This window comes from Mchenga conophoros, linkage group LG19, assembly GCF_057382185.1.
Source record: "Mchenga conophoros isolate Kocher_MC1m ecotype Shallow Benthic linkage group LG19, M_conophoros_male_GT1.1, whole genome shotgun sequence".
Lineage (NCBI taxonomy): Eukaryota > Metazoa > Chordata > Actinopteri > Cichliformes > Cichlidae > Mchenga > Mchenga conophoros.
Genome location: NC_140544.1, coordinates 13,490,128 through 13,516,838, shown reverse-complemented (window position 1 = coordinate 13,516,838; position 26,711 = coordinate 13,490,128). Strand labels below are relative to the sequence as shown.

The following is a 26,711-nucleotide window of genomic DNA, read 5'->3' as shown; positions in this document are numbered from 1 at the left end:
AACAAAAAATAATTTCCCCCAGGGATCAATAAAGTATTCTGATTCTGATTTTAATTATGTTACAGTCTGGTGGTTTTTTTGCTGCAAAAGCACGATTCTTACTTGGATACCAATAGTAATGATAGACCAAAATTAAAAACAGTAGGAAACATTTGCTTCAGCAATTTTGTCATAAGTGTTTGCATAAGATTAATATTCCTAAATTGTTACAAAATCTAGACTATACTTCAGACAACCCCAGAAGAACTGTTGAAAAGATGGCTTGAAACTGCACTGATCAGTATAGCCAATGAGTTCTTCAATGATCTAACGTCACACTGCACTGTGAATGGTGACATTGTTACCAAAAATTGAGACAAAGAATTGTGTACGTTAATACTGATGTACCACAGGGATCTCTACTGAACCACTTTTGTTCTGGGAAATGCAGATCTCCATGCCAACAGCACACAAACAGTCTTCTCTTCTATTCCTCCTGACTCCTCCCATCTTATTGGCGAGTTGCTTGTCAGAATTTGTAACACTGCCCGCATTTAAAAATAAAGATCATATGTTTTATTTGACATAGTCACTATATATCAATGGTTCTATATTCATGACAGGAATTGGTGTTCAGTTGCTAGATTCCTTGCAAGCTTTTGTATGGACAAACTCCCACAAACATTGTTAGTTTCTTCCTCCAGTTAAGGGTTGTTTGGCTTTTTCATCTGTATTGATTTTTAACTGTTAATGGGAAATACATTTCCTTAAAACTCCCCAGACTTTATTAAGATTTTAAAATATGAAAGTTGGTGATCTTAAATTGCCCCTAAGTATGAATGTGCGTGCCCTGTGTTAGGCCTGTGACAGACTGGCCTAGGGTGTGGGTCTAGGGTGTACCCTGCCACTCAGCTATACTTAATACATAGACTTGATATCAGCCTCTTGGCTGGGATAGGCTCCAGCCGTTCTGAGAGAAAATGCCTTGTCAGAGGTCTGACGAGATGGGCAAGACTGCTTCAAGCTGAAAGGACATCACTTGTTACAACGCGTATGCAGAAGAGCTTCTCTAAAGAACCAGAACCTTTAACCTTGAAGCTCGTGGGCTACAGAAGATAACACCAGGCGCCACTGCTGTTAGCTAAGAACAAGAAACGGAGGCTAAAAATTGACATAATTCAACAGCATACTGGAAAAATGTTGTTTGGTCTGATGAGCCTTGATTTCTGTTACAAAATACAGATGGTGGGGTCAGAATTTTGAGTAAACTATATACACAATATGAAAGCATGGAGCCATCCTGGCTTGTACGAACAGCTCAGGCTGCTGGTGGTGATGGTGAAACCGCACCACCCAGTAACATAGCTGAGGAGTGCATTTCGTTATAGGTATAATGCTTCAAAGGTATGCGGTATACAGCAATCAGCCATCATCGTTTTTCCTTAAACTTTCGTCATATAGAAAACTTAAGCACAACTATTTTGAATACACATTTCATGCTCGTTCCTCTTCTGAACAGACTAATTCAGAGCGAGCTGCACTGACCATTATGGTAATGCTGAATTGCTCTGGAGTCCATTATAAAGTAATTTGAAGACTCGCCTAATGCCACGTTAAATGCCACCATCAACACGTATCCATAACACACATTTCCTTTTCATATTAACACATTGTATTATTGTTATACACCAGGCAGTTTTTAAACAGCAATTTTAGTTTTATTTGCCTAATTTTGCCTATGAATATCTAAATGCACTTCTGTATTTGCCAGAGGCTTGTATCCAAAAAATCCATTAAAGAGAGCTGAGAGACTGAAACCTATCAATTTAAATGGCAAGTGTATTTCCCCTGAAATTACTCCCTAACACCTCAACATTTTTATAAGAACTAATTTCATTCTGTCATTAATCAATGTCAACAGGACGTTTTTCTTTGATATGTGACCATTTTCTGCAGATCCACTTGTGTTTTTGAGTATGTGTGAGTGAGGTGACGTTTTTGTAACTTCTCTCTCTTGTAAACGATGCTGCACATTTCCATTAACACAGCTGTAATCAGTATTTATCTGGGCACACTGGGAAGACTAACCGTTTCCCAGGTGAATGCTAATAAGATGATAATAGAAACATACTTAATCTACTCCAGCTTCTTTTTAGACACCAAAGAATGGCTGTTACCTGATTTATCTAAACTTTGTATGTAGCCTGATTGGTAGAATGTCTGTTTGTCCTGTTTGCTCTGTTCCTAAACGAAATGAAGCTTTAACTCTTCAGATTTTATACCTGGTTTGTTTAGTTTTATCAGACTGTGCCATGTTCCTTTGTTGTCTGGAGTCATGCTCTGCTGCAGACCAATACAATTGGACAAAGATTCTTTTCCAGGAACAGTTTTTGGTTTAGTTACAAACTTTTTTTAAAACCTAACTACAAGGCACTCTTTGTTAGTTTCCTGTAATGCTGTGGTCTCTCTGAATCAAGGTCTGAGTGCACAAAGTTTGTTGCTTTCCTTGTAACTGAAGAGAAACCTTTTTTTAACTTGTCATTTCCTCTCCAGGCACCGAAGAGACCAAACACGAGTATTTATACTCTCACCTGTGTGGCCTGTTAGAAAGTCCAGAATCCAGTCAGCAAGAACTTAACCAAGACTGATTACATCATGTGGTTTAATCGTGCTAAATGCCAAAGAAAAGCAGCAAGTTAAAAATAGTTTGCCGTCTTCCACTTATCTGTTGGGCCTATACAAACACTGTGGAGGGTCCTGTTCTCTTTAAATTGATGCCAACACCTGCTTAGTATTCCACAAAATCATTGACCACAAACACAATTGCTATACTCATAACAAAACAATTTCAAAGTGAATATTTTGAAATAAATGAAAGGTTTTTCTAACTGATTTATTCAGTTTCAGAACTGAAGGGAAGGATTTATGATGCGTGCTGAAGTCAGAACGTGGTTTCATTACAGAAGTGAGAGTGCAATATTTACTCCATTAGCAAAATATGGACATTTTTAGGTTCTGCTGAGTGATTTTTTTAGTTTCAGTACAGTTATTCTAAACTTACTCACTGTGCACGTAGTTTACATGTAGAGTCTATACACAAGTTATTGATTATTTTCATCATGTTAACTGCAACAGGAGGTGATTTCCCTGATTACAGAGGAGATTTCTGTTAATATCTGGGGCACCAGATATACTTGCACCACTTACATTGAATAATTGGGTTTGATTTGGAAAGAAAAACTGTTGCTATTTGTATGTTTTTTAAGAAAACAGCTGGAGTCTGTAACTTCAGTATATCGAAGTTCAGACATGCTTGGCGTAAGCAGACAGTGAGAACTTCAGACAAAAATAGCTGATTAGCCCTGGTTGAGAAGGGAATTCTTTTGCATGTAAATGGTGCTTGTGTATCATCCATCAGTAATCAAAAGAATTTGGTCAACAGAAGCAGAAAGCTCACGCATCGTTCATGTATTCCACGCAGGCTCCATCACCCCCTTCGCCCTCAGCTAATGAACCAAAGTATGAGAAGCGCTGGCTGGATGCCGTCTCCCTGCCCTTGTTGATGGCCAGAGTCTCCAGATACAAAGCTGGCAAAGATAAATTAAGGTAAGGGTAATCCAGCATGATATAATTCACCTCCAAGGCGCACAGTTCACTGAGCGCAGTTGTTGGCTTAGCAAGCACTTTTCATTTAAGCGGGACGATGTTAATGCCAATATCTATGCACAGGCATAAACGGCTTAAAAGGTCACCGCAGCTACGAGGCTGTGGCTCAGAAGGTGCGACTGAGAGGACACTGGTCGAACTTGTAAAGGCTTTTGATTATTATACCCGTCCTTTTTTGTATTGATTTTCTTGTGCAATGTAATTTCACAACAGTTTTTTTTCCCACAGGCTTTTTCAATCAGGCTTTTCAGTCATTTTGAAACTGTAGTACAAAATAAACCTACGAGGCCTGTTGTTTGATATTGTTTCACATTTGACAGTCATAACCTATAGATCCCAAATGGCAGGCTTGTATAAACTGCTGAAATGCATTGATTTTTTTCCCCCTTTGTGTAGCAACCATTTCTTTCAGTTCTCTTTGTGTTTCTGTGCGTTTTCTGTCATTTGAAGCACTGATTTATTTGGGTTTCTGTTTTTAGAGCCATCTCCTCTCATACAGTGGGGCAAAAAAGTATTTAGTCAGCCAGCGATTGTGCAAGTTCCCCCACTTAAAATGATGACAGAGGTCAGTAATTTGCACCAGAGGTACACTTCAACTGTGAGAGACAGAATGTGAAAAAAAAATCCATGAATTCACATGGTAGGATTTGTAAAGAATTTATTCGTAAATTAGGGTGGAAAATAAGTATTTGGTCACCTCAAACAAGGAAAATCTCTGGCTCTCACAGACCTGTAACATCTTCTGTAAGAAGCTTTTCTGTCCCCCACTCGTTACCTGTATGAATGGCACCTGTTTGAACTCATCATCTGTATAAAAGACACCTGTCCACAGCCTCAAACAGTCAGACTCCAAACGCCGCCATGGCCAAGACCAAAGAGCTTTCGAAGGACACCAGGAAAAGTATTGTAGACCTGCACCAGACTGGGAAGAGTGAATCTACAATAGGCATGCAGCTTGGTGTGAAAAAATCAACTGTGGGAGCAATCATCAGAAAATGGAAGACATACAAGACCACTGATAATCTCCCTCGATCTGGGGCTCCACGCAAGATCTCATCCCGTGGGGTCAAAAGGATCATGAGAACGGTGAGCAAAGATCCCAGAACCACACGGGGGGACCTGGTGAATGACCTGCAGAGAGCTGGGACCAAAGTAACAAAGGTCACCATCAGTAACACACTACAACGGCAGGGAATCAAATCCCGCAGTGCCAGACGTGTTCCGCTGCTGAAGCCAGTGCATGTCCAGGCCCGTCTGAAGTTTGCCAGAGAGCACATGGATGATACAGCAGAAGATTGGGAGAATGTCATGTGGTCAGATGAAACCAAAGTAGAACTTTTTGGTATAAACTCAACTCGTCGTGTTTGGAGGAAGAAGAATACTGAGTTGCATCCCAAGAACACCATACCTACTGTGAAGCATGGGGGTGGAAACATCATGCTATGGGGCTGTTTTTCTGCCAAGGGGACAGGACGACTGATCCGTGTTAAGGACAGAATGAATGGGGCCACGTATCGTGAGATTTTGAGCCAAAACCTCCTTCCATCAGTGAGAACTTTGAAGATGAAACGAGGCTGGGTCTTCCAACATGACAATGATCCAAAACACACCGCCCGGGCAACAAAGGAGTGGCTCCGTAAGAAGCATTTGAAAGTCCTGGAGTGGCCTAGCCAGTCTCCAGACCTCAACCCCATAGAAAATCTGTGGCGGGAGTTGAAAGTCCGTGTTGCTCGGCGACAGCCCCAAAACATCACTGCTCTCGAGAAGATCTGCATGGAGGAATGGGCCAAAATACCAGCTACTGTGTGTGCAAACCTGGTAAAGACCTATAGTAAACGTTTGACCTCTGTTATTGCCAACAAAGGTTACGTTACAAAGTATTGAGTTGTATTTTTGTTATGACTAAATACTTACAGTGGGGCAAAAAAGTATTTAGTCAGCCACCGATTGTGCAAGTTCCCCCACCTAAAATGATGACAGAGGTCAGTAATTTGCACCAGAGGTACACTTCAACTGTGAGAGACAGAATGTGAAAAAAAAATCCATGAATCCACATGGTAGGATTTGTAAAGAATTTATTCGTAAATCAGGGTGGAAAATAAGTATTTGGTCAATAACAAAAATACAACTCAATACTTTGTAACATAACCTTTGTTGGCAATAACAGAGGTCAAACGCGTTTACTATAGGTCTTTACCAGGTTTGCACACACAGTAGCTGGTATTTTGGCCCATTCCTCCATGCAGATCTTCTCGAGAGCAGTGATGTTTTGGGGCTGTCGCCGAGCAACACGGACTTTCAACTCCCGCCACAGATTTTCTATGGGGTTGAGGTCTGGAGACTGGCTAGGCCACTCCAGGACTTTCAAATGCTTCTTAAGGAGCCACTCCTTTGTTGCCCGGGCGGTGTGTTTTGGATCATGTTGGAAGACCCAGCCTCGTTTCATCTTCAGAGTTCTCACTGATGGAAGGAGGTTTTGGCTCAAAATCTCACGATACATGGCCCCATTCATTCTGTCCTTAACACGGATCAGTCGTCCTGTCCCCTTGGCAGAAAAACAGCCCCATAGCATGATGTTTCCACCCCCATGCTTCACAGTAGGTATGGTGTTCTTGGGATGCAACTCAGTATTCTTCTTCCTCCAAACACGACGAGTTGAGTTTATACCAAAAAGTTCTACTTTGGTTTCATCTGACCACATGACATTCTCCCAATCCTCTGCTGTATCATCCATGTGCTCTCTGGCAAACTTCAGACGGGCCTGGACATGCACTGGCTTCAGCAGCGGAACACGTCTGGCACTGCGGGATTTGATTCCCTGCCGTTGTAGTGTGTTACTGATGGTGACCTTTGTTACTTTGGTCCCAGCTCTCTGCAGGTCATTCACCAGGTCCCCCCGTGTGGTTCTGGGATCTTTGCTCACCGTTCTCATGATCATTTTGACCCCACGGGATGAGATCTTGCGTGGAGCCCCAGATCGAGGGAGATTATCAGTGGTCTTGTATGTCTTCCATTATCTGATGATTGCTCCCACAGTTGATTTTTTTCACACCAAGCTGCTTGCCTATTGTAGATTCACTCTTCCCAGTCTGGTGCAGGTCTACAATACTTTTCCTGGTGTCCTTTGAAAGCTCTTTGGTCTTGGCCATGGCGGAGTTTGGAGTCTGACTGTTTGAGGCTGTGGACAGGTGTCTTTTATACAGATGATGAGTTCAAACAGGTGCCATTCATACAGGTAACGAGTGGGGGACAGAAAAGCTTCTTACAGAAGACGTTACAGGTCTGTGAGAGCCAGAGATTTTCCTTGTTTGAGGTGACCAAATACTTATTTTCCACCCTAATTTACGAATAAATTCTTTACAAATCCTACCATGTGGATTCATGGATTTTTTTTTCACATTCTGTCTCTCACAGTTGAAGTGTACCTCTGGTGCAAATTACTGACCTCTGTCATCATTTTAGGTGGGGGAACTTGCATAATCGGTGGCTGACTAAATACTTTTTTGCCCCACTGTATATGTAGAATATTTCTGCACTGGGGGAAAATTATCATTAGCATCTTCACAGTAATTAGGAAGTTGTATCGTGTTGAATTTTCAAGTATCTACCATAAATCCATTGTTAATATGAGAGACTTTTTTGGGAGTGTCCCCTATTTGTGTAAAGTGATGGGTGCACTTTGCATTTGCTGCTGCTCATCGCAGTCCCAGTCACGAGGACAGCAATCTAAGCAGAGATGCCAAACCTCCACCTCTCCAAGCCACCTACTCCAGCTATTCTTGTGGGACACCGAGATATTATTATGCCATCCGAGTGACACAATCTCTGGTGTGTCCTGTGTCCGCCCGGGGGCCTCCCCTCAGCAGGACATGTCTGAAGCACCTTACATAGAGGCATCCGGAAAGCATTCTGGTCAGATGCCCGAACCATCTTAACTGGATCCTTTCAGCATGCAGAAGTATCCCCTCGTCTGAGCCCCTCCTCTAGCATAGAGCTCAACACTCTGTGTCTAAAGAAAAGCCCAGACAGTCTTCGGACCAAGATCCTTTTTTCCTCTGCTTGTATCCATGATATAATTTTTTTCGGTCACTACCCAGAGCGTGTGGCTGTAGATGATGGAACATGGATGCACCGGTAAATCAGCAGCTTCGGTTTAATGCCGAATTCTCTTAACATTCAGGCCGGTACAACATCTGCATCGCTGCACCAATCCATCTGTCAGTCTCCCCCTCCCTCAGTCCCTCACTCATGAACAAGATACTTGAACTCGTCCACTTGGGGCAGAAACTTGGTCCCAGTCCAGGATGCATTTACCACCTTTTACTGCCTGAAAATCATGACCATAGATTTGGAGGTGCTAATTTGCATTTCACTCAAATGCAAACCTCCCCATTGCAAACTGGAGGTCATCATCCATGTAAGGTAATTAACTAGCTTTAGCCACAGCAAAGTCTGGATATTTACATGCATCATATGCAGATATCCATATTATTTGTAGCCTGTAAGCAACAAATAATGTGAAACTGCCCATACAAACTTCTATTTCAAATCAATATAGCATCTATATCAATTTATCAAGCAATATATCAATTAGTATATTAGTGTAACATAGTGTCAAATCACAAATAAAATATTCACAGCCCTTTTTTGTGTTAGGTAAAAACAGCAGAGTCTATAAGTTTGAACAAGACAGTTGTCTATTTAAAGAATAAAATAACTGTCTGTTAAAATGATTATTAGAGATATTGATAAGAAATGAGCTGCTGTAGAAAATGCAGATACAAAGTTAGTCTGGTACCACGAGTTTAGGTGCTTGAGCTTGTGCTCTAAACAACTATTAGTTACCTTTTTCATGAACAGGAAGCTTAATAAAACCTCTAATTTCTTCCATTTAAATGGCTTTTCTTTCAAATTGGAAATTATTTACCTTAGTCCATTTTCCTTATCATTTCCTCCACTTGTGCTGAGCACTAGTCCCCACAGGGTGTGTCAAACTGCAGAATTCAGAAATTGCAGGTACTTAACGATAAATAAATGATGGGACTCTGCTCTGCTCAGTTAATTAAAAATGTTTATTAAACTTGTTTATGGGACTCCACATTGGTTATTATGTCGTTTCAAGCCTTAGGCAGCAGCGAGTGATAAGAAAATTATATAAAAGTGCTACACTGTGGTTTTTCCCTCCCTCATGTTCTCCCGTGTTACAGGAAGTGGTCGGCACATAGTTTAACAAAACTTTAGCTGGGCTGATTCTCACATAATTTAAAAAGAAAAAAAAAAATCCTGCACTGGAAAACAAAAGCATGCTAAAGTAGTAACGGAAGCACTCGAAATGGACAACCGTATATTGAAAAGTATTGAAAAGCTTGAATTAAGTGTTTAGCATCTTTCCTAAATTACTTATTGAACATTGACCTAAATAGTCTCTAATGTCCTGTCAAGTTACTAATTCAGTGATTTCCAACATCTTTGTTTTTTTTTTACTCATCCTAACAGATATACTCAAGGTCGTCTCCATTAGCACCAAAAAGGTTCATATTTAAATGTGTAAACCTTATTTTATTACAGAAGTGAAATAATTTAGATGACTAACTACTGTGAGTCTAAACTGCAGCACATAATTAATTCTAACCAAATAAGATGTCATCCATGATCTATGTAGTAACGCTTATCTAATCCATCCTTTTATATTGTAAGTCAGTATGAAGCTCTAGAAAAGGTGCCGCTCCTCCTCATGTTAGAGCCACACCAGCTATCATGCCGAGTACCCACAGACCTGTGGGGGCATTGTTAGGATCCGGAGTTGCTGCTGTTGGTCAAGTCCGAGTTCAGCAACACTAAAAAAATTGGGTCACCTGACTCCTGACTGAAGATCAGCAGTTTTTTTGCTTGCTGATGGCATAGATTCATGGCAGATTTCATCATCAGGCTCCAACTGTGACATTCAGGGAGACAAGTTTTTTTTTGTACACATGCCCACCACAGTCCAAACTGTAACCTCAGTGGCAATCTTTAGGATGTGCTGCTGAAGACTTTACTCAGTGGTTCAACTCTCCAATCATTATCAATACTTAAAAACTACTCGGCAAAAAAAACCTCAAACTGAAATAAATCTGACATTGGAGAGGCGAGTCAAGGAGGCCATTTATGTAAAAAGGAACAAGCCTCTCTAAGAGTACATCTTTCAGTGCAGTGATTGCAGCCATTTCCCAATTGTTTGTACTCATGGACATTGATTAATGGTCATGGCAGTTTGCATATCAACAACGATGAAATCTCAATGCTCATTGTTATGCAGCGGCGCTGGTTTGGATTGTTATGCATGTGTATTGTTTATAAGGCTGGGGAAACCTGCAGTCAGCTGGGACTGTATAAGTCACTTAGATGAGTGAGGAAATGTTTCCCCCCACTGAAAATGCTGCATCCAGATAAGCAGAATCAACTTTCTGGGATTGCATAAGCTTATTATAAACAATGCTACGGTGAATGCTCGCCTTTAGCTAAAGGCGGTCCACCAAAGTAGTCTTGTGTATGACTTTTTTTTTTTTTTGGCCGGGCACTGTATATTGAGATCAATGCATTACAGTATTAAAGGAGACAGATGTTTAAAAAAAAATCAATTCATCCATCTGCCCTGGTGGGAAGTCTCTGGGCTCCCTGTGAATGACCAAGCTCTTTTTCCTAAGGTGAGTTTAAACACTCCAGAGAAAGTTCATTTGTGGTATACACCAGAAATGGAGAATTATTTTGTCAAAGACATAACAAATATTATAATGAATTCATTTAAAGGAATGAGGACGCTTTCATATTTACACTGTAAATGTTGCATCTAAGATTTGTCTGTAAAAATCTTAAGGATGAAAGACAATTTGACATTTCAAAGTAAAAAATATTTTTGTAACTCTAAGATATCCTTATTAAATATATTCTTTATTGAAGTATCGCTTGATCAGTCCAAAGTACAGAATCTGCGGCACAGTTCGCAGCAGGAGGCGATGCGTCTGGAATTGCCCTTTACTCCTAAATTTTATATTTGGATGAAGCAACAGTCCTGCAATACTAAATCTGTCAAATGCTTAGTCCAATCAGCAGTCCAATGATTGGTAAGTAGGACCAAAGAAATGTATTGAGGAGATCTGGAGCTTGGTGACATTGAATGTAATAACCTGATGCTGAATCTGAAATACCAGAGTCCAGTCAATAGGGAACCCTGCAGGCAGTGAGCAGGTCAATATCAGAGTTTGCTCTGAAAAAAAATGTGGGTCTGTTAGAAAGCACAAATATAGATCGGATCAGTGTGGATGCGAGGGCCACAGCCATGCTTATATTATCCACCTCACATCTGACCTTATTATTCATTTACACACATTTACAACAATAAACATGCATATTGCTGTTTTTTATGTTAATCATTTGTTCCTATCAGTAATTATCATGGCCATGGAATAAAACACATTCAACAGCAGAGAGCTGACAGGGGTTTGATTTGAGTTAGTTTAGCTTTGTGCTTAGTTGCGTTTGCATTTTATTTACACCGTTTGTTTTATTGGGGTTAGTATGCGAGGTCTCTCAGGTCATTTTGACTGGATAGTTTGTGCCTCGTTGCCAAACTCCAGTCGATGATAAATAATAAAAGACTGACTACCAGTCTGGATCAGGATGTTAAAGTCAGCAAGTTCTCACTGGCCTGGTGACCCATTATACAGGGAGTGCAGAATTATTAGGCAAGTTGTATTTTTGAGGAATAATTTTATTATTGAACAACAACCATGTTCTCAATGAACCCAAAAAACTCATTAATATCAAAGCTAAATGTTTTTGGAAGTAGTTTTTAGTTTGTTTTTAGTTTTAGCTATTTTAGGGGGATATCTGTGTGTGCAGGTGACTATTACTGTGCATAATTATTAGGCAACTTAACAAAAAACAAATTTATACCCATTTCAATTATTTATTTTTATCAGTGAAACCAATATAACATCTCCACATTCACAAATATACATTTCTGACATTCAAAAACAAAACAAAAACAAATCAGCGACCAATATAGCCACCTTTCTTTGCAAGGACACTCAAAAGCCTGCCATCCATGGTTTCTGTCAGTGTTTTGATCTGTTCACCATCAACATTGCGTGCAGCAGCAACCACAGCCTCCCAGACACTGTTCAGAGAGGTGTACTGTTTTCCCTCCTTGTAAATCTCACATTTGATGATGGACCACCGGTTGTCAATGGGGTTCAGATCAGGTGAACAAGGTGGCCATGTCATTAATTTTTCTTCTTTTATACCCTGTCTTGCCAGCCACGCTGTGGAGTACTTGGACGTGTGTGATGGAGCATTGTCCTGCATGAAAATCATGTTTTTCTTGAAGGATGCAGACTTCTTCCTGTACCACTGCTTGAAGAAGGTGTCTTCCAGAAACTGGCAGTAGGACTGGGAGTTGAGCTTGACTCCATCCTCAACCCGAAAAGGCCTCACAAGCTCATCTTTGATGATACCAGCCCAAACCAGTACTCCACCTCCACCTTGCTGGCGTCTGAGTGGGACTGGAGCTCTCTGCCCTTTACCAATCCAGCCACGGGCCCATCCATCTGGCCCATCAAGACTCACTCTCATTTCATCAGTCCATAAAACCTTAGAAAAACCAGTCTTGAGATATTTCTTGGCCCAGTCTTGACGTTTCAGCTTGTGTGTCTTGTTCAGTGGTGGTCGTCTTTCAGCCTTTCTTACCTTGGCCATGTCTCTGAGTATTGCACACCTTGTGCTTTTGGGCACTCCAGTGATGTTGCAGCTCTGAAATATGGCCAAACTGGTGGCAAGTGGCATCTTGGCAGCTGCACGCTGGACTTTTCTCAGTTCATGGGCAGTTATTTTGCGCCTTGGTTTTTCCACACGCTTCTTGCGACCCTGTTGACTATTTTGAATAAAACGCTTGATTGTTCGATGATCACGCTTCAGAAGCTTTGCAGTTTTGAGACTGCTGCATCCCTCTGCAAGATATCTCACTATTTTTGACTTTTCTGAGCCTGTCAAGTCCTTCTTTTGACCCATTTAGCCAAAGGAAAGGACGTTGCCTAATAATTATGCACACCTGATATGGGGTGTTGATGTCATTAGACCACACCCCTTCTCATTACAGAGACGCACATCACCTAATATGCTTAATTGGTAGTAGGCTTTCGAGCCTATACAGCTTGGAGTAAGACAACATGCATGAAGAGGATGATGTGGACAAAATACTCATTTGCCTAATAATTCTGCACTCCCTGTATAATTTTTTTAATGGTTACTTATTGTTTTTATTCCATCTAAGAGAACAGTGCCATCAGCTACGGATTGACTATTAAACATTCCTTGTATTATTATATTAAACGTTAACTGGCCAGGCTGCTAGTGTGGCCGTCTTCATTCAGCTGACAGATGCACACTGTAGCCCAGGATTAACACTTGCATATGAAAATGCACTGATAGGTCATTCATGTCTTTGAATCAAAAATCTGATTCAGGGTGAATTTCTAACTTGGTAAGTCGCTCTGATAACCAGTTTTTGAGTTTTACTGACGTCAGAAATCAGAATAAACTTTGCCCAAAAGTAAACTGTCAAACATCAGTAAAAACCTTTCAATGAGATTAAGAATGCTTTGTCCAGATCTCAGCTACCTCTTATTTCTGACTCTCTGAGCCCTCTACCACTCATAAATGTATTTTATTTTTAATTTAGCTGCACAAGTTTCACTGTGCAGAATGAAGTGCAGGTCATCCAAACAAGGTTGTTCTGTGCTTAACTAAAAGTTGTGTAACTACGAGCATAATGTGTTGGAGCCAATCATTGCTCAAAGGACATCTTGTAACCAACAGCTACAGTACACTGTGTACAGAGAGAGGTGTTCTGCACTTGCTAACATGAGTTCTTGCAGAAGAGCAAGACTTCCAATCAAAGCAGTTCTGTCCATTCGGTTTTTCTTTTTGTTTTGGGGTTTTTTGTTAGGCTTTTTTTTTGCTAGGTGTATGAGGAGTCAATAAAAACAGCGAAAAAGCTGCCAAATTCACAACAGTGAAGCGTGGTAATCACTGCTGTAAGCGAGAGAAATGTCAGGTGTCCAAGCCTTAAAAAAACAAATATCCAAATCCCCAAATTAAAAGCTGAATTAATTATCAGAAAATTAACATTTGATTTGATTAAATGAATAATAAGGTGCAGCACTCATTTTTCAGTTTGGCTCACACAGACCTGGATGGGGATAGCATATTTAATATTATCCTTATTATATTTTTACTTTGTTACATGCATATATCCTGTAATGCAAGAGTAGGTCCTGAGATGATTTCTATAAAGCTTTTCTAATATCTCATTCCCACTTGGAGGATTTTCCATTAGTGTTGATGGAAAGGTGTTGACTCATGGTCTCATTTAAAGTTGATGTGGACTCTGCACACTGCGGTCGATTTGTATCTGAAAGTTTAAACAATGCTCTAGTGGTCCTTGTTAGTACATGCTGTATGCTTCCAGTTGGTATGCCAGATACTTTTTCAAAGTTTTACTCTCAAATGCTAAATTTAATTCTACTCTTAACAAAATGTTAAGAGCAAAGAAGAGCAAGCCTTGTTTCTTTCTTTTTGAAAACATTTTTTCAGTAATACCGAGGTGTCAGAGATGTCCCTCATCGTGACGTAATGGCGTATTATCAGCCTTTTGTTTAAGCTATCAAAATGGATACATTTGAAAGGGAGGAGACCTTGCAGATTAGCAGGGCTTTGTCAGCCACACTTGTGTTAACAGCTGGGCTTTTTAAACAATTCTAAAAGCAAGCAATTATGTACTCAAAGTGTTATGCATCAAAGTTTCATCCTTGGCCAGTGTGAGTAAGTGCACTTAATAGGTTTGCAAACAGTTTTTGAGAAGGTACTCAGAAACATCACAGAAATTAAAGGCAGTAACAAATATTACAGTGTTTTATGATATCATTTAGAAAATTTGCATGAATTGTCCCTTTTAATTCCTTACATGACATAAGAAGTGTTTATTTTCCAAAGAAAAGATGCCAAGCAGTGTGCAAACCTACTTTAGGGGCTCAGAAGCTAAATACAGGTGCAATTGAGTGACACTGATGCAAAGATGTGTAGTTTGTGTGTAGAGAATTGTTTAAGATCCTGATGACACAGCACCATTTGACAAGGCAAAAGTACAGGTAATTACAGCTACAGTTGTTTCCCTTACACTTACATATAAAAGAGTCAGTCAGATAGAAAGTTAATGCAAGATTATCTGGCACAGCTTCCTGGTGTTGTGCAGCAGACAACCATAAGAACAGCACGAGCTTGTGCAAACAGTGCACTCATGGGTGCTGGTGCTCACTGCTACTTGCTAATCAATGCAGAAACAGGCAATCGTGTGTCTGTACGGGGAAAGCAAGACCTCGTGGTGGAGGCGCAACTGCTCACTGTTTGGCATTAAATTTTTTGGCTAAGATTCTTCTTAGTAGTTTCCAAAGGGGAATGAAAGGTCACTCAGGTGAACTGAAGCTTAATGATCATTTCTGTGAGAGGGATTTCCAGCAACCACGCTGGGACGGCGTCTTTTTGCACATTGGAAATAAAAGATATCACTACTGAATACCCAAAATATCTCCAAGGTTCAGAAGTTCATAATAAAAAGGATGCACTAGACCAGCGGTCCCCAACCTTTTTTGCGCCACGGACCAGTTTATGCCCGACAAAATTTTCACAGACCGGCCTTTAAGGTGTCGCGGATAAATACAACAAAATAAAACTAGTACTGGTACCGAAAAAAAGAAGCCTTATTCATAACACACGTGAAAAGACCAAGTTAACGATAAAAACGATAACAAAATAACGCTGAAAACCGATAAAAACCCTGAAAACCATACATTTCACACCCGAGCCTCAACTCTCGCGGCCCGGTACCAAACGACTCACGGACCGGTACCGGTCTGAGGCCCGGGGGTTGGGGACTGCTGCACTAGACCACCGTCTTACCCATGCAACACTGTAATGCACACGCCTGACACTGAGTACATAACCTTGTCTTTATCACATCACCAACATTAGTAGACTAAACATATTGCAAAACTACTATTAAACAAATGGATGGGCTCCAGTTGTTCAGTGAAAGTAAATCCAGCAGAAAATACATGCACCAAGTTAAAATTTTCATATATTTTTAAGCACCGTAGCTCAAGCTCAATTCCAAAGAGATGAATGTGTTCCCAGTATACTTTCAACTCTGTTATATGCTCACCGTTTGTGCAATTTACACTTTTAATATAGGGGCACACCAGCGAAAAGTAAGGCTACTGTTAATTAGATAAAATTGCCATGGATTTCATGCCTGCACGCTACCAAGAAAATGACTATGTAGCCAAATGACCACTAAACATATTGACTGGTAGTTGTGGGAATTAAACTGGGACAAAAATGGGGGGTTTAATTTCGTGAAAATCACAACTTTAATTAAAGGAATATTATATTGCACTTTAATGATTCAAGCTGGGTGTTTGATCAGTGTCATGGATTCAAAGTTGCACTCACATCTATGCATTTCTTGGTAAGAAATCAAAAGCAAACAAGTTTCTCTCATTCATTATGCCGAGAATGAAATGCCCCAAAGCCTGCTCATTTCCCTGCTTCACTAATCAGTAGCCATGGCACATTTCCCCTCTCTCTGCCACTTGTACTATATTGAAACTAATGGCTTGATTCCCCCAAAAACAGCTTCTTCCTGTATATTCTTCGTGTGTTATCCTGCGTGTTGACTGGGTGATATGTCCATGCTCTGTCTCAGTGGATTTATTACTGCCTAGTCAGCAGGCAAGACACAATAATTTGTGCCGCTGGGAATGGCGCAGATGTATGAAAAAATGCACTCTCCCTAGATCCCATCTCTCAGCAAGGATTTTTTTGTTCTGCTCAGTGAAGGTGGAAGGGCTTTAGCAGCTCCTCCTGACAGCGCTGTTCTCCCTACATTGAGCCGCCAGCTGTCCGTTCCTTTGATTAAGCTCTGCATTTTCAACTCCTCATTCACTGCCTTTTCTCTCTCGTATCTGCCCTTGTGCTGCATGGCCTCTAAAGTTTTACGTCATTTGAAAGAGATCTAATTGATATACCGTTTTATTTATTTATTTTTAAGGTGAGCTCATCAGCTGCTCATTTATCCATGCAGTACTCACTGAAATGCAACTAGATGCATTTGGCAATGCTTGCTCGAAAAACAAAGACTTTCTGAATATCCATTAGTGATGCTTCACAGTTACACAAACCACAACACAAGGCAAATTTGGGTCAGGCACTGGGACAGAAAGAATTTGCACCCTTGTTAAATCAAAAAAACCGACATTCCAGTCCAGCCAAAATCACCCCTGGAGAGTCACTGGGTCAGTACACAGGCAGCGGAACATACGATTTTAACAAGCCTGTTGCAGATACAGTATAACAGTCATGCTCAGAGGATTTGTTAGGAATGCTGACTTTGTATAATCTAACCTCGAGTAGCTGCTCTGTCTGTGCGTGAGGATGGAGTGTTTGGTTTAGGAGCTGCCTAAGAAGATTTCCCTCTTCACACTGTGCGTTGGAAGCATTTTATTGTTTCTGTGTTTATCAGCCTTCATCTCACGTACCTTAACAGCATCATACTGCTGCTGCTCAACACTTCTCAAAAATTCAGGTTTTTTTCCCCTTCTTTCTAATGTTGTAGATTCTCCACTGCAGTGCCTAAAATTGCTTAACCATCTCATATAACCGTTTTTCCATGGCAACCATCTCCGAAGCTAAAAGTATCAGCATCGTACGAATGCACTGAAATTAAGTGTCAAAGCTTTGCATTCTGCTGATGAGCGTGATTCGCCTCAGATGACCTCATCAGAACCCCATCAACAGAGAAACTTAATTGTATTTGTAAAAGAATGCCCTTGACTGCAAACCACTCCAAAGTAACAAAAGAGGTTTTAAATACAGGCCTAAATAAAGGAAAGGAAATGAAGGGACACGTGAAGCAAATTTTTACTGTTAATATTCTCACTTTACTCTGTAAATGGTTTGTGATTGGTGGCTTTCTCAACCTTAACTGCAGTATGTTACATTTTCACATCTATTAGCTGGTTGGCCGTCATGCCAGGTGCTCTCTTCATCCTCTGGAGTATATTTGGGTTGGGTAGCTGGTAATCTGTCCAGTAGACCAATTCCACAGCGGTCATTTGACAGAAAACCTGAGCCCTAATAATAATAATAATTATGATTAGTATTATGACTATTATTACTGTCAACACTCTTATCTCGTAAGGGCTGCTGTGAATAAAGCACATAAATATGAATCTACAGCTAGCTTGACTGATTTGGCAGAAGCAATGGGAAAATGGCACAAAGTTACCACTCCTAGCTAAGAAATAGCTGGGAATAAAATTTCTAACAAAATGAGGAAAAAAGTATTTTAAAAAAGAAGTCCGTTTTAGCAAAGTTTACAATGAAAATGGGTGATGGTCCTGGTGTTTGAATTTTACCTATGGACAGAGCCAGATTGGTACTTTGTGCCCATCTCCAGAAGGTTGTTTGTCCTCTGGGCAGCTTTCTCTTAGCGGACCTCTCACCTTTTCATATTGTAGCAGCTAGTAGCAGTTTCTTTAAACATGTCCATAAAAAGATAGCTGCTGCTTGCGTCACTCATTGGTTTTGAAGCTTTAACCTGAACATTACAGTCATCAACATTTTATTAAAGTTGGGCGTTTTTACATAGGAGCCATCAGATGATAACCCTCCACTACATGTAATAATGCATCTATTAAGGCTTACAGACTATAAATTCACAGTTTGACGACTCAAGCTTCACTTGTTCAGTATCAGCATTGATCCTCTCGTCTCTGTCTTTACTCTACCAGGTTCAACTGTTTTGAAGTTTTTGCCTTGGATGGAGCCAGCACCAATATTCTTCAATTTTGCACTGCAGCAGAAAGCACAGACTGGCTCCAAGCAATATCCACAAATATCAATGACTTGACACAGGAGAATGTAAGTGTATTTCTAAACATTAGAGGCTTGGTTGGATCTTCCTCTGAGTGTGTACTAAAAATGAAGGTGAAAAGAGTGATTCGAATGCTCTCGTGTTTCCATAAAGTTTAAAATGAATGATTTACACATGCACATTAATAGTTTCACAACGGGAGGAAGGAAGGAATCACAAAACTTGACAAAATTCAGGTTGTGAATTATTTTCCACTTTTGATCTGCTCAGTAATAAAAGAACCCTTGAAACTGTTTTGCCCACAGTTGTTCCCCCCATCACACATTAAAGTAGTTTTAATAGACCCTTCCTGGCAAGCACTCATTGACTCACAGTGGCACCTCTCCCCCTCTACTGACAAAAAAAAAAAAAAAAGATGCTCTTCGATACCTAATTAATGGCTGCTAAGTAGTCATTCGGCGCGTGCTCTGCTCGCTCTCATTTCCTCCTATTTCACTTTGATTATCACGCTGATGATGCGAATAGTTTTTGGTGAGGATGAAGACTTACTGTAAGCCCGTGCTCATCGATGGCACAGCTGCCTTTTTTAAAAAGTGTGATTAATTCATGCCTGCATTCACCTAATTACGGACGTGCAGCGTGATTGCTAAATGGCCAATCAGGATGTAATTGTGTTGCCACCTTGGGAGAGAGCGGAACTTTTGTTTTAATGACCTACAACCTTTAAATAGACTCTTTAACACTCTTGGGGTCCGTCGCAGACATGGTGGAAGACTATATGATGCTCTTTGATGTTCTTTTAGAGGAAACAGAGAAAAAAATATAAATATTTGGGCAGCAGCTTGCTGATATCTAATAATATGAAGATTTCAGGTGACGGTGAACTTTTCGAATGTAGCTCAGGTGGAACAAGCAAGTCGCGAGCCCCATGCTGATTGTGATATGCTGACACACCAGGTGTGCTTTCAGTGTGAAAATGCTTTGCTCTGGTTTGCAGCATTTTTCCTGCTGAGTGATAACCTCTGTGGCACATTTGGAAAATGCTTCTCTTTTTCTGGACCTATATTTTCTGAAGGTGGGCTTTAATTGACATGCACTGTCATCCAATGACTTTAAAATGGGTCTGCTATTTTGTGGATTGGTGGGGAGCCAACATGTCACTCCAGAGAGGCGTTTTTTCATTTTCCTTTATTTCACTGATTTCATTTATTGTGTCCATGAATTTATTAGATTCATTTGCAGGAAAGCATGTTTCCCAGGCAGTGCTGCCAACTTCAGATGTTTTTATTACCTCATTAATACTTTATAATACATTTATATTTGCTACTTAATTTACATTTGGTTTTTTTTGCTTTCCTGAGCAGTTTGTGTGGTGTGGTGGTGTTCACTGCCCCGCTAGAGAAGGCTACTGCCTTCATGTAGTTCCATGGGGCTACATGGACTTTAACAGTGTTTACGATGGCCATATGTGTCACAATAACATTTATATTAAAAGACTAAATGAGTCACTTAACCTGTGGTTTTAACAAACAAGCTGATTTGTTTATTTATAATAAGTTCTGTAGCATTTAAGTGGTTAGACCTTAGCTTCTCTTGACACGCAGAATGTAAATAGACATTTAAAACTGGTTAGAGTTTGTAAAAATGCACAAAAGCTTTTTAACTCTTTGATTCAAAGCTATTAAGGGTTCAGAATGTTTTTATGTAATCTGAAATGTAAATATGTTTTCTAACTGTATATCTGTTTAATTTCTGTTTCTTTTAATAGATAAAGATCATCAACAAGTACTGCTCTTCAGATGATCAAGTATGTCATTATTTGCCTAACTTGACACAAACACATCATTTTTGTATCTTTTTGAGAACAGGTGCTTAATTGCCAGAAGACCAACAGGCCAATTAAATTCCTTCTGACAGCACACCTTCAGACCACAAAAGAGGCGAAAATCAAACTGAAAATGCCGTCCAACTGCTTGGACGACACTATCAATGTGTATCCCTGCTCTATGAGCAGAAACCTGCCATGTGTGAAATGGCCTGTTGAAGTTAACTCAAATATTTTCCACTGACCATATTCTGGGTGTGAATATCTATTTTAGTCTCTAAAGCAGAGGTCTCAACTGCAGACTGCAATGTTTTAGAAACGGCACTTCTAGCCGTTACATTCATCTCACTTAACACTCGTCCAAAGCTCCTTTTGAACGGCCATAACAGCGTTTCTAGTTATTGTCGTGGCCTTTTTTTTTTTTTTATTGTTGTCAAGTTTTCAATTTAGTTACTACTGGTGAGCACATTCCTAGGAGTATACCAATGTATCCCATGTTGGCAGTAACTTTATACACATGTCTATTTAAGTTTTTTGTGAGAAATGTTATAAATGTGTTTAAAATGGCATCGTCTGCATACGACTGCAGCTCTGTGCAAAATCATCAGGGCAATATGAAAATTCAATTCAATTTGTCAGGGGAAAAAAAAAAGTAGAACTTGCTCACTCAAAACTTTACTGCAGGATGCTTTAGATAGAACGTATTGCCAGCAAACAGTCAAGGCCCGAACTTAGAAATCACTGGACGTTGTTAACCACAGGATACGGGAGTGTAGCTGATAAGCAGTGCTTGGGATTTTCTCTGCTTTCCTCTGCTTAGATGAGACTTCCAAGTCAATCTGGAGTAGATAAAAGGAAATTGTTGCAGTGCAGCTGAGACTGCAGAACTGTATTGAAAAGTATCGTTTTAAATGGATGTTTTCTGAGCTGCGTCATTGGGTCCCCCCCCCATTCACTTACTTTGTCAGTGCACTGTAGACCATTCTTTTCCATTTTCTTAGTAAGAACATATTTTTCATTGTGTGTGTCTTTTTGTGTATTATCCATTTATTTATTTCAAATCAAATAATGAAAATGTATCCTTCTGAATCTCTGCAGATTGTTCACATGGGCTGGGCATGCGAATGCCCCGAGGGTAGCGCTCCCAGTCGATCTTCAACATTTAAGTTCCTGGCACTCCGAGGACCATATTTTTATATCTTCAAAAGTCCGCCGGTAATTTGTTTTTTTCCAATTTTCCTATTCAATATGGAGAGGAAATTGGTACATTTCTGTGGTGGGTCAGAAACCTGACTAGAGTTGGGCAGGTTTATAAATCATTTCTTCTAAAGTGAATCATAAACAAAATACATTTCTACAGCTGGCTTTTAGAAAGGAGGGGTTGTGGTATGGTGCATATGTTTGGTGTAGTACTGGATACATGTAATTAGCAAAGGCAACAGATTAAAAAATAAGAACTCTCGGTCCTCATGTTCTCAGTAGATGAAAAGCCTGAAGTTTTGAAACATAAGAAAACAATTTGCCCACATTTTGTGTTTAATATTGTTGTGAGACCTCTGTGTCATCGTGTAATGTTGATACTTACAGAATCTTTTTTTTTTTTTTTTACAATAAACATGTAATATCAGAATAACAGAAATGACAGTTGGCCATTATATTGTTTATAGTGCAATTCCTCTAGTAGTTTATATCGGAGGTACAGAATGGAGCATACGAGCTTTTATTCTGTCCTTCTCTGTACCAGAAGTTCTGTTCACTCGTTGGTATAAAAACCACTGGACACTAAAGTGTCTTTTGTCCTCCTTATATAATTTAGAAAGTGTTTCTGGTTAATCACAGTTATTCAGTGGTTTTTCTCCCGAGGTAGTGTGTGCACATTAATTGTGAGTTAAGTTTTCTTGGCCTTCCTGCTGGACTGTGTCTTTGTTACCCTTTACACAACTGTACACAGGAGAAGCTAATGTTCTCTTTGATGGTTCGTTAGTGTTGCAAACTTTGGTGTGCATGTATTTGCTCTGTTTAAATTCAGATTGTCAGAGACTTTTGATCTCTTCTTAGCTGCAGTTTGAGAACAGAATCCAAGCGTTTCCTGACCATTTTATGAGGAGGCACGAAATAATAATAATGACTTGACGACAGTGGCTGTAGGTGAACAAATACAGTGCAGCATTTCTTCATAAATATTTTCATTTCAAATTGCTCATTATTGTGAAAGAGAAAAAATACTGTAAGAGGGGGGAAAAATTTTTGTAAAAAGCTTGTTTTAAGTCATAAAGAAAATTCTCTTGCTTGAACAAGTTGCAGCAAATTAAAGTTTTTCCAGGCTTGAAGTGTGCCAGGCAGGCACCTGTAAGTGCAAACGTCCCGAAAGGAACTCCAGATATTGCAAGCCTTAGGTCTGCTCACATCTACTTATTACAAATACTGGATAACATTTCAAACCCAGCAGACCAAAATAATATGAAGGGTCTTACAAGAGGGCGACCCCCATCACCAAGATCTGCAAAAGCAGATCTCGTATCTAATCTCGTATCTCGTATCTAATCTTGTGAAGCCATCTTACACTTCAACGGGCGATCGTGGCTCAAGAGTTGGGAGTTCGCCTTGTAATCGGAAGGTTGCCGGTTCGAGCCCCGGCTTGGACAGTCTCGGTTGTTGTGTCCTTGGGCAAGACACTTCACCCGTTGCCTACTGGTGGTGGTCAGAGGGCCCGGTGGCGCCAGTGTCCGGCAGCCTCGCCTCTGTCAGTGCGCCCCAGGGTGGCTGTGGCTACAATATAGCTTGCCATCACCAGTGTGTGAATGTGTGCGTGAATGGGTGGATGACTGGATATGTAAAGCGCTTTGGGGTCCTTAGGGACTAGTAAAGCGCTATATAAATACAGGCCATTTACCATTCCTGAGAAAACAGCATGCGTGTTACCCAAAAGTGCAAACCCCCCCCAAAAAAAAAAAACATCTCATGCATGTTGAGTGCTGCTCTTTTATGATTGGTGAGGACCATTCCACATGTAAAATGCAGTGGTGAGTGAGAAAACAGTTATGATAAAAGCAGGTGGAGCAGCTTCAAGCTGAATAGCAAAGCAAATATAGAAAAATAATTATATTCAAGAGCAGATAAAACTGTAGATTCCTCAAATATCTTACATCTCGTAAAAGTGTGTTCTCAAAAACCAGTTTTAGACCGTTTTTCCTTGGTGGGTGTTCCACATTAATATTTAAAAATGAGTATAGCATTCAGCTGGGCTCCTAATAATATATATTAACAGTTTAAATGTTACAGCCATGAAGAAATTTGGATATGAATGGTGGGCTGAAGATTCTCTGGTGACTTTATTAATAGAATGCACCAGGTTTTATTTTAGTTTGGAGTTTAGTTTAATTAGAGATGTGTGAAATGTATCAAAAGCAGGCTGTAGATTTGCAAAGAAGATGTTAAGGAAAGAGGTAGTCGCATATAAAAGTAGCACCATCTGTGTTAACTTTAGTTTTTGGTGCCAGAGATAAATTTTATGGTGAATAAAAAAGGTCCAAGACTGGATTCCCTGCTGAACACCTGTGCAAACTACAAGGACATCTGGGCTGAAGTCTTTGGAGTACAAATTAAACATGGCCTGTTAATCTGCACTGACTGAGCAAAGCTTTTCTAGTAGAGTGTCACGATACTGAATTAAATGCTTTTGAGAAATCCACAGAATAAAACAAAGAACCTTTAAGATGGTTATTAGTCTTTATATACGCTTACCTACTGCAATTAACTTAAAAATGAGCTATAAGAAGAGCAGTTAGCCCAGCACAGAGGCAAAACAGGGAGAGGTCCAGTTTAAACTGAAAACTTTATGACATATCTTATATCCGCTTATCAATCCAAAAAAAAAGAAGAAGAAAACATTAGAACATATAGAATTAAAGATTTTATTGTTTTAAAATATCTTCGAATAAAATTAAATGATAATTGAAAGAATGGAAATCAGATTTAGCTTTTCTAATAAGTACAAGACAGTTTTTTCTTAGTAGCTGAAACTTTGCAGATAGAAGATTGTTAGATATTCAAAATCAGTCTGTTCTGCAATGAGAGCATTGTGGAGGAGAACCAAGGATTATACACAGATATATTCTGAAAATTTTAAGGCGGCATGATTAAGTACATATTAAAATTTGTGACGTGATGAAAGGTAGGTCATGATTGGAAACGTTTTCAATTTAATTGAGGTCAGAGTGCTGCTGTTACTTAAAAAAATAAATCTTTTCATTAAGATATTTAAAATTCAGTTTATTTATAAAATGTAGCAGGTTGTTAGTCTGAAGGTCAAACATTTTTCTGTCACATGTAGTTGGGCACTGGTAGCTGATGTATCCAGAAGAAATTGCACCAGTGGGTTATTTAAGTGGGTTATTTGTTCAAATATGATCTATCATGGTTGATCTAAAAGGAATGCATTTATTTGGACATGTAAGGCTACAAATATAATAATCTCTTGTAATGTTGTTGTAATGTAGCAGAACGTTTAGAGAGCAAATCTAAATTCAAGTCACACTCAATAACTTCCTCAGAACTAACATGTAATGGCAATACTTCGGCAGTCTCTGACAGGGCTGAACTGCTTGCAGCAGGGAGATGATGAACTCCAGTAACAGTAAAATGTGCACTACCTCCAGGGGAGTCAATAACAATATATTCAGTAGTCTGGTAGCGAAGCAACATTAACAAGGCAAGCCTCTGTGTAGAGCCTTTGACACAGTCATACTGCACCTTGTTGTTTTCCTGTCAATGCCAAAGACATGTAGTAATCCAAATTTATGTCCACATGATTGACCTGGTTAGGCAAGTTTCAGTAAGGACAAAAATTCTCTTATGTCAACAAAATGCAATTTTTGGAATTGTAAGGGGCTTCTTATGTTTAGATGTAATATAGCTCACTGAACTGTACTGAGAGGTCATTTCAGTGGAGATGTGTTCTCTCTCTCGGGAGGCTGTGTATTGATCATTGAAAGATTATTTAATTTAACTATAGATAAGGTGGGTCAGAAGCTAGAGCGGATCAGGGTAGATGAGGATTCCTCCATTCTGCATGTCAAAGTATCCTTGAGTAAGGTCCTGGATCTATCAGAGTCGTGACTGGGTGAATGAGGCTTGTAGTAAAAAGTACTGTTAAACTAGGAAAAGTGCTAAACAAGTACCAGTCCACTCATCTGGATTAATAACTACCTAACAGCATTTCACTTCAGTAATTTTGCAGGAACACTCATATCAGTTGCCTTTCTTCTGATATGCAGCCTTCTTCAGTGGCCAGCTGTATGGACAGTATGAGTCCTGCTAGCTTCCTTTTATTCCCCTTTTCCCGCCAACTGGTACTCAGCTGTATGAGACACTTTTCATATTTACATCTAAATCAACAAGTAGGTCTGAGAGACCATTACCTGACCATGAGATGAGAAGCTTCTTCCTCCCACACGCTGAAGACATGCATGTAAGGTTATTTGGTGACTCTAAATTGGCTACATATGTGAGGTTGATGAAGTGAAATGTATAGAATAAAAGTGCTATATGAATGTATGCTTAAAGTTCTCTGAGGGGTCAGTAAGATGACAAAAGCATTGTATATATGTGGATATTACATAGCTCAACAGCCAGTATTGCTGCCTCTCTGTACTCATTAGCACACTGACAGCATTTCCATGTACTGAATATCTTAAAGAGCTCTGCTAACCTTGCCCTTGCTACTTGACATCCCACTGTCCATTTGCATATGTGCAAGAAATTAAGCATTTCATCTATGCAGATGCTTTCTGCAACTCACGTAGGCACACTGTTGCATTCCTTTTGACTTCCATCCTCTGCTCGAGTCTCCAGACTGGCTCTGTTTCTGTGTCAGGTTACACGGCTGTCTGAACAGTGCATTTTTACAATTCCCTCTGCACACTGATGCTTTGTGTTAACATTAGTGATGGTCACCCCAGCTGTTTGTTGAAATGGCAGGAACAAGAGCCTGGCCTTGTTTAAACTACACTTGCTGATACCATCAAACGGGCCCTTTGTTGCAACCTGTGCATCATTGTGCTTGAGACATCACTACAGGAAAAAGAATCATAACCATCAGAGATTTTTAGTAACACTGGGTGAGAAGCCTCTGGTCTGGTATACTCAACCACATACATAAGCTACAACATTAAAACTTAATCTGGCACAACCCCCCCATTCCCAAGAAAACAGATTTAACCTGGTAGGGCATGGACAAAGGACCTATGGGGGTGTCCTGTGAAGTTCTAGGAT

The 26,711-nt window shown here is 39.9% G+C and overlaps 1 protein-coding gene across 1 annotated transcript in view; it reads left to right on the top strand.

Moving 5' to 3' along the window:
- Window positions 1-26,711, top strand: part of sntg2 (syntrophin, gamma 2) — a 110,826-nt gene that overhangs the window by 54,647 nt on the left and 29,468 nt on the right. The window contains exons 9-12 of the mRNA XM_085256780.1: window positions 3,461-3,585; window positions 18,531-18,660; window positions 20,382-20,420; window positions 21,537-21,653. Coding sequence (XP_085112906.1) covers window positions 3,461-3,585; window positions 18,531-18,660; window positions 20,382-20,420; window positions 21,537-21,653 — 411 coding nt within the window. The remainder of the gene's footprint in view (window positions 1-3,460; window positions 3,586-18,530; window positions 18,661-20,381; window positions 20,421-21,536; window positions 21,654-26,711) is intronic.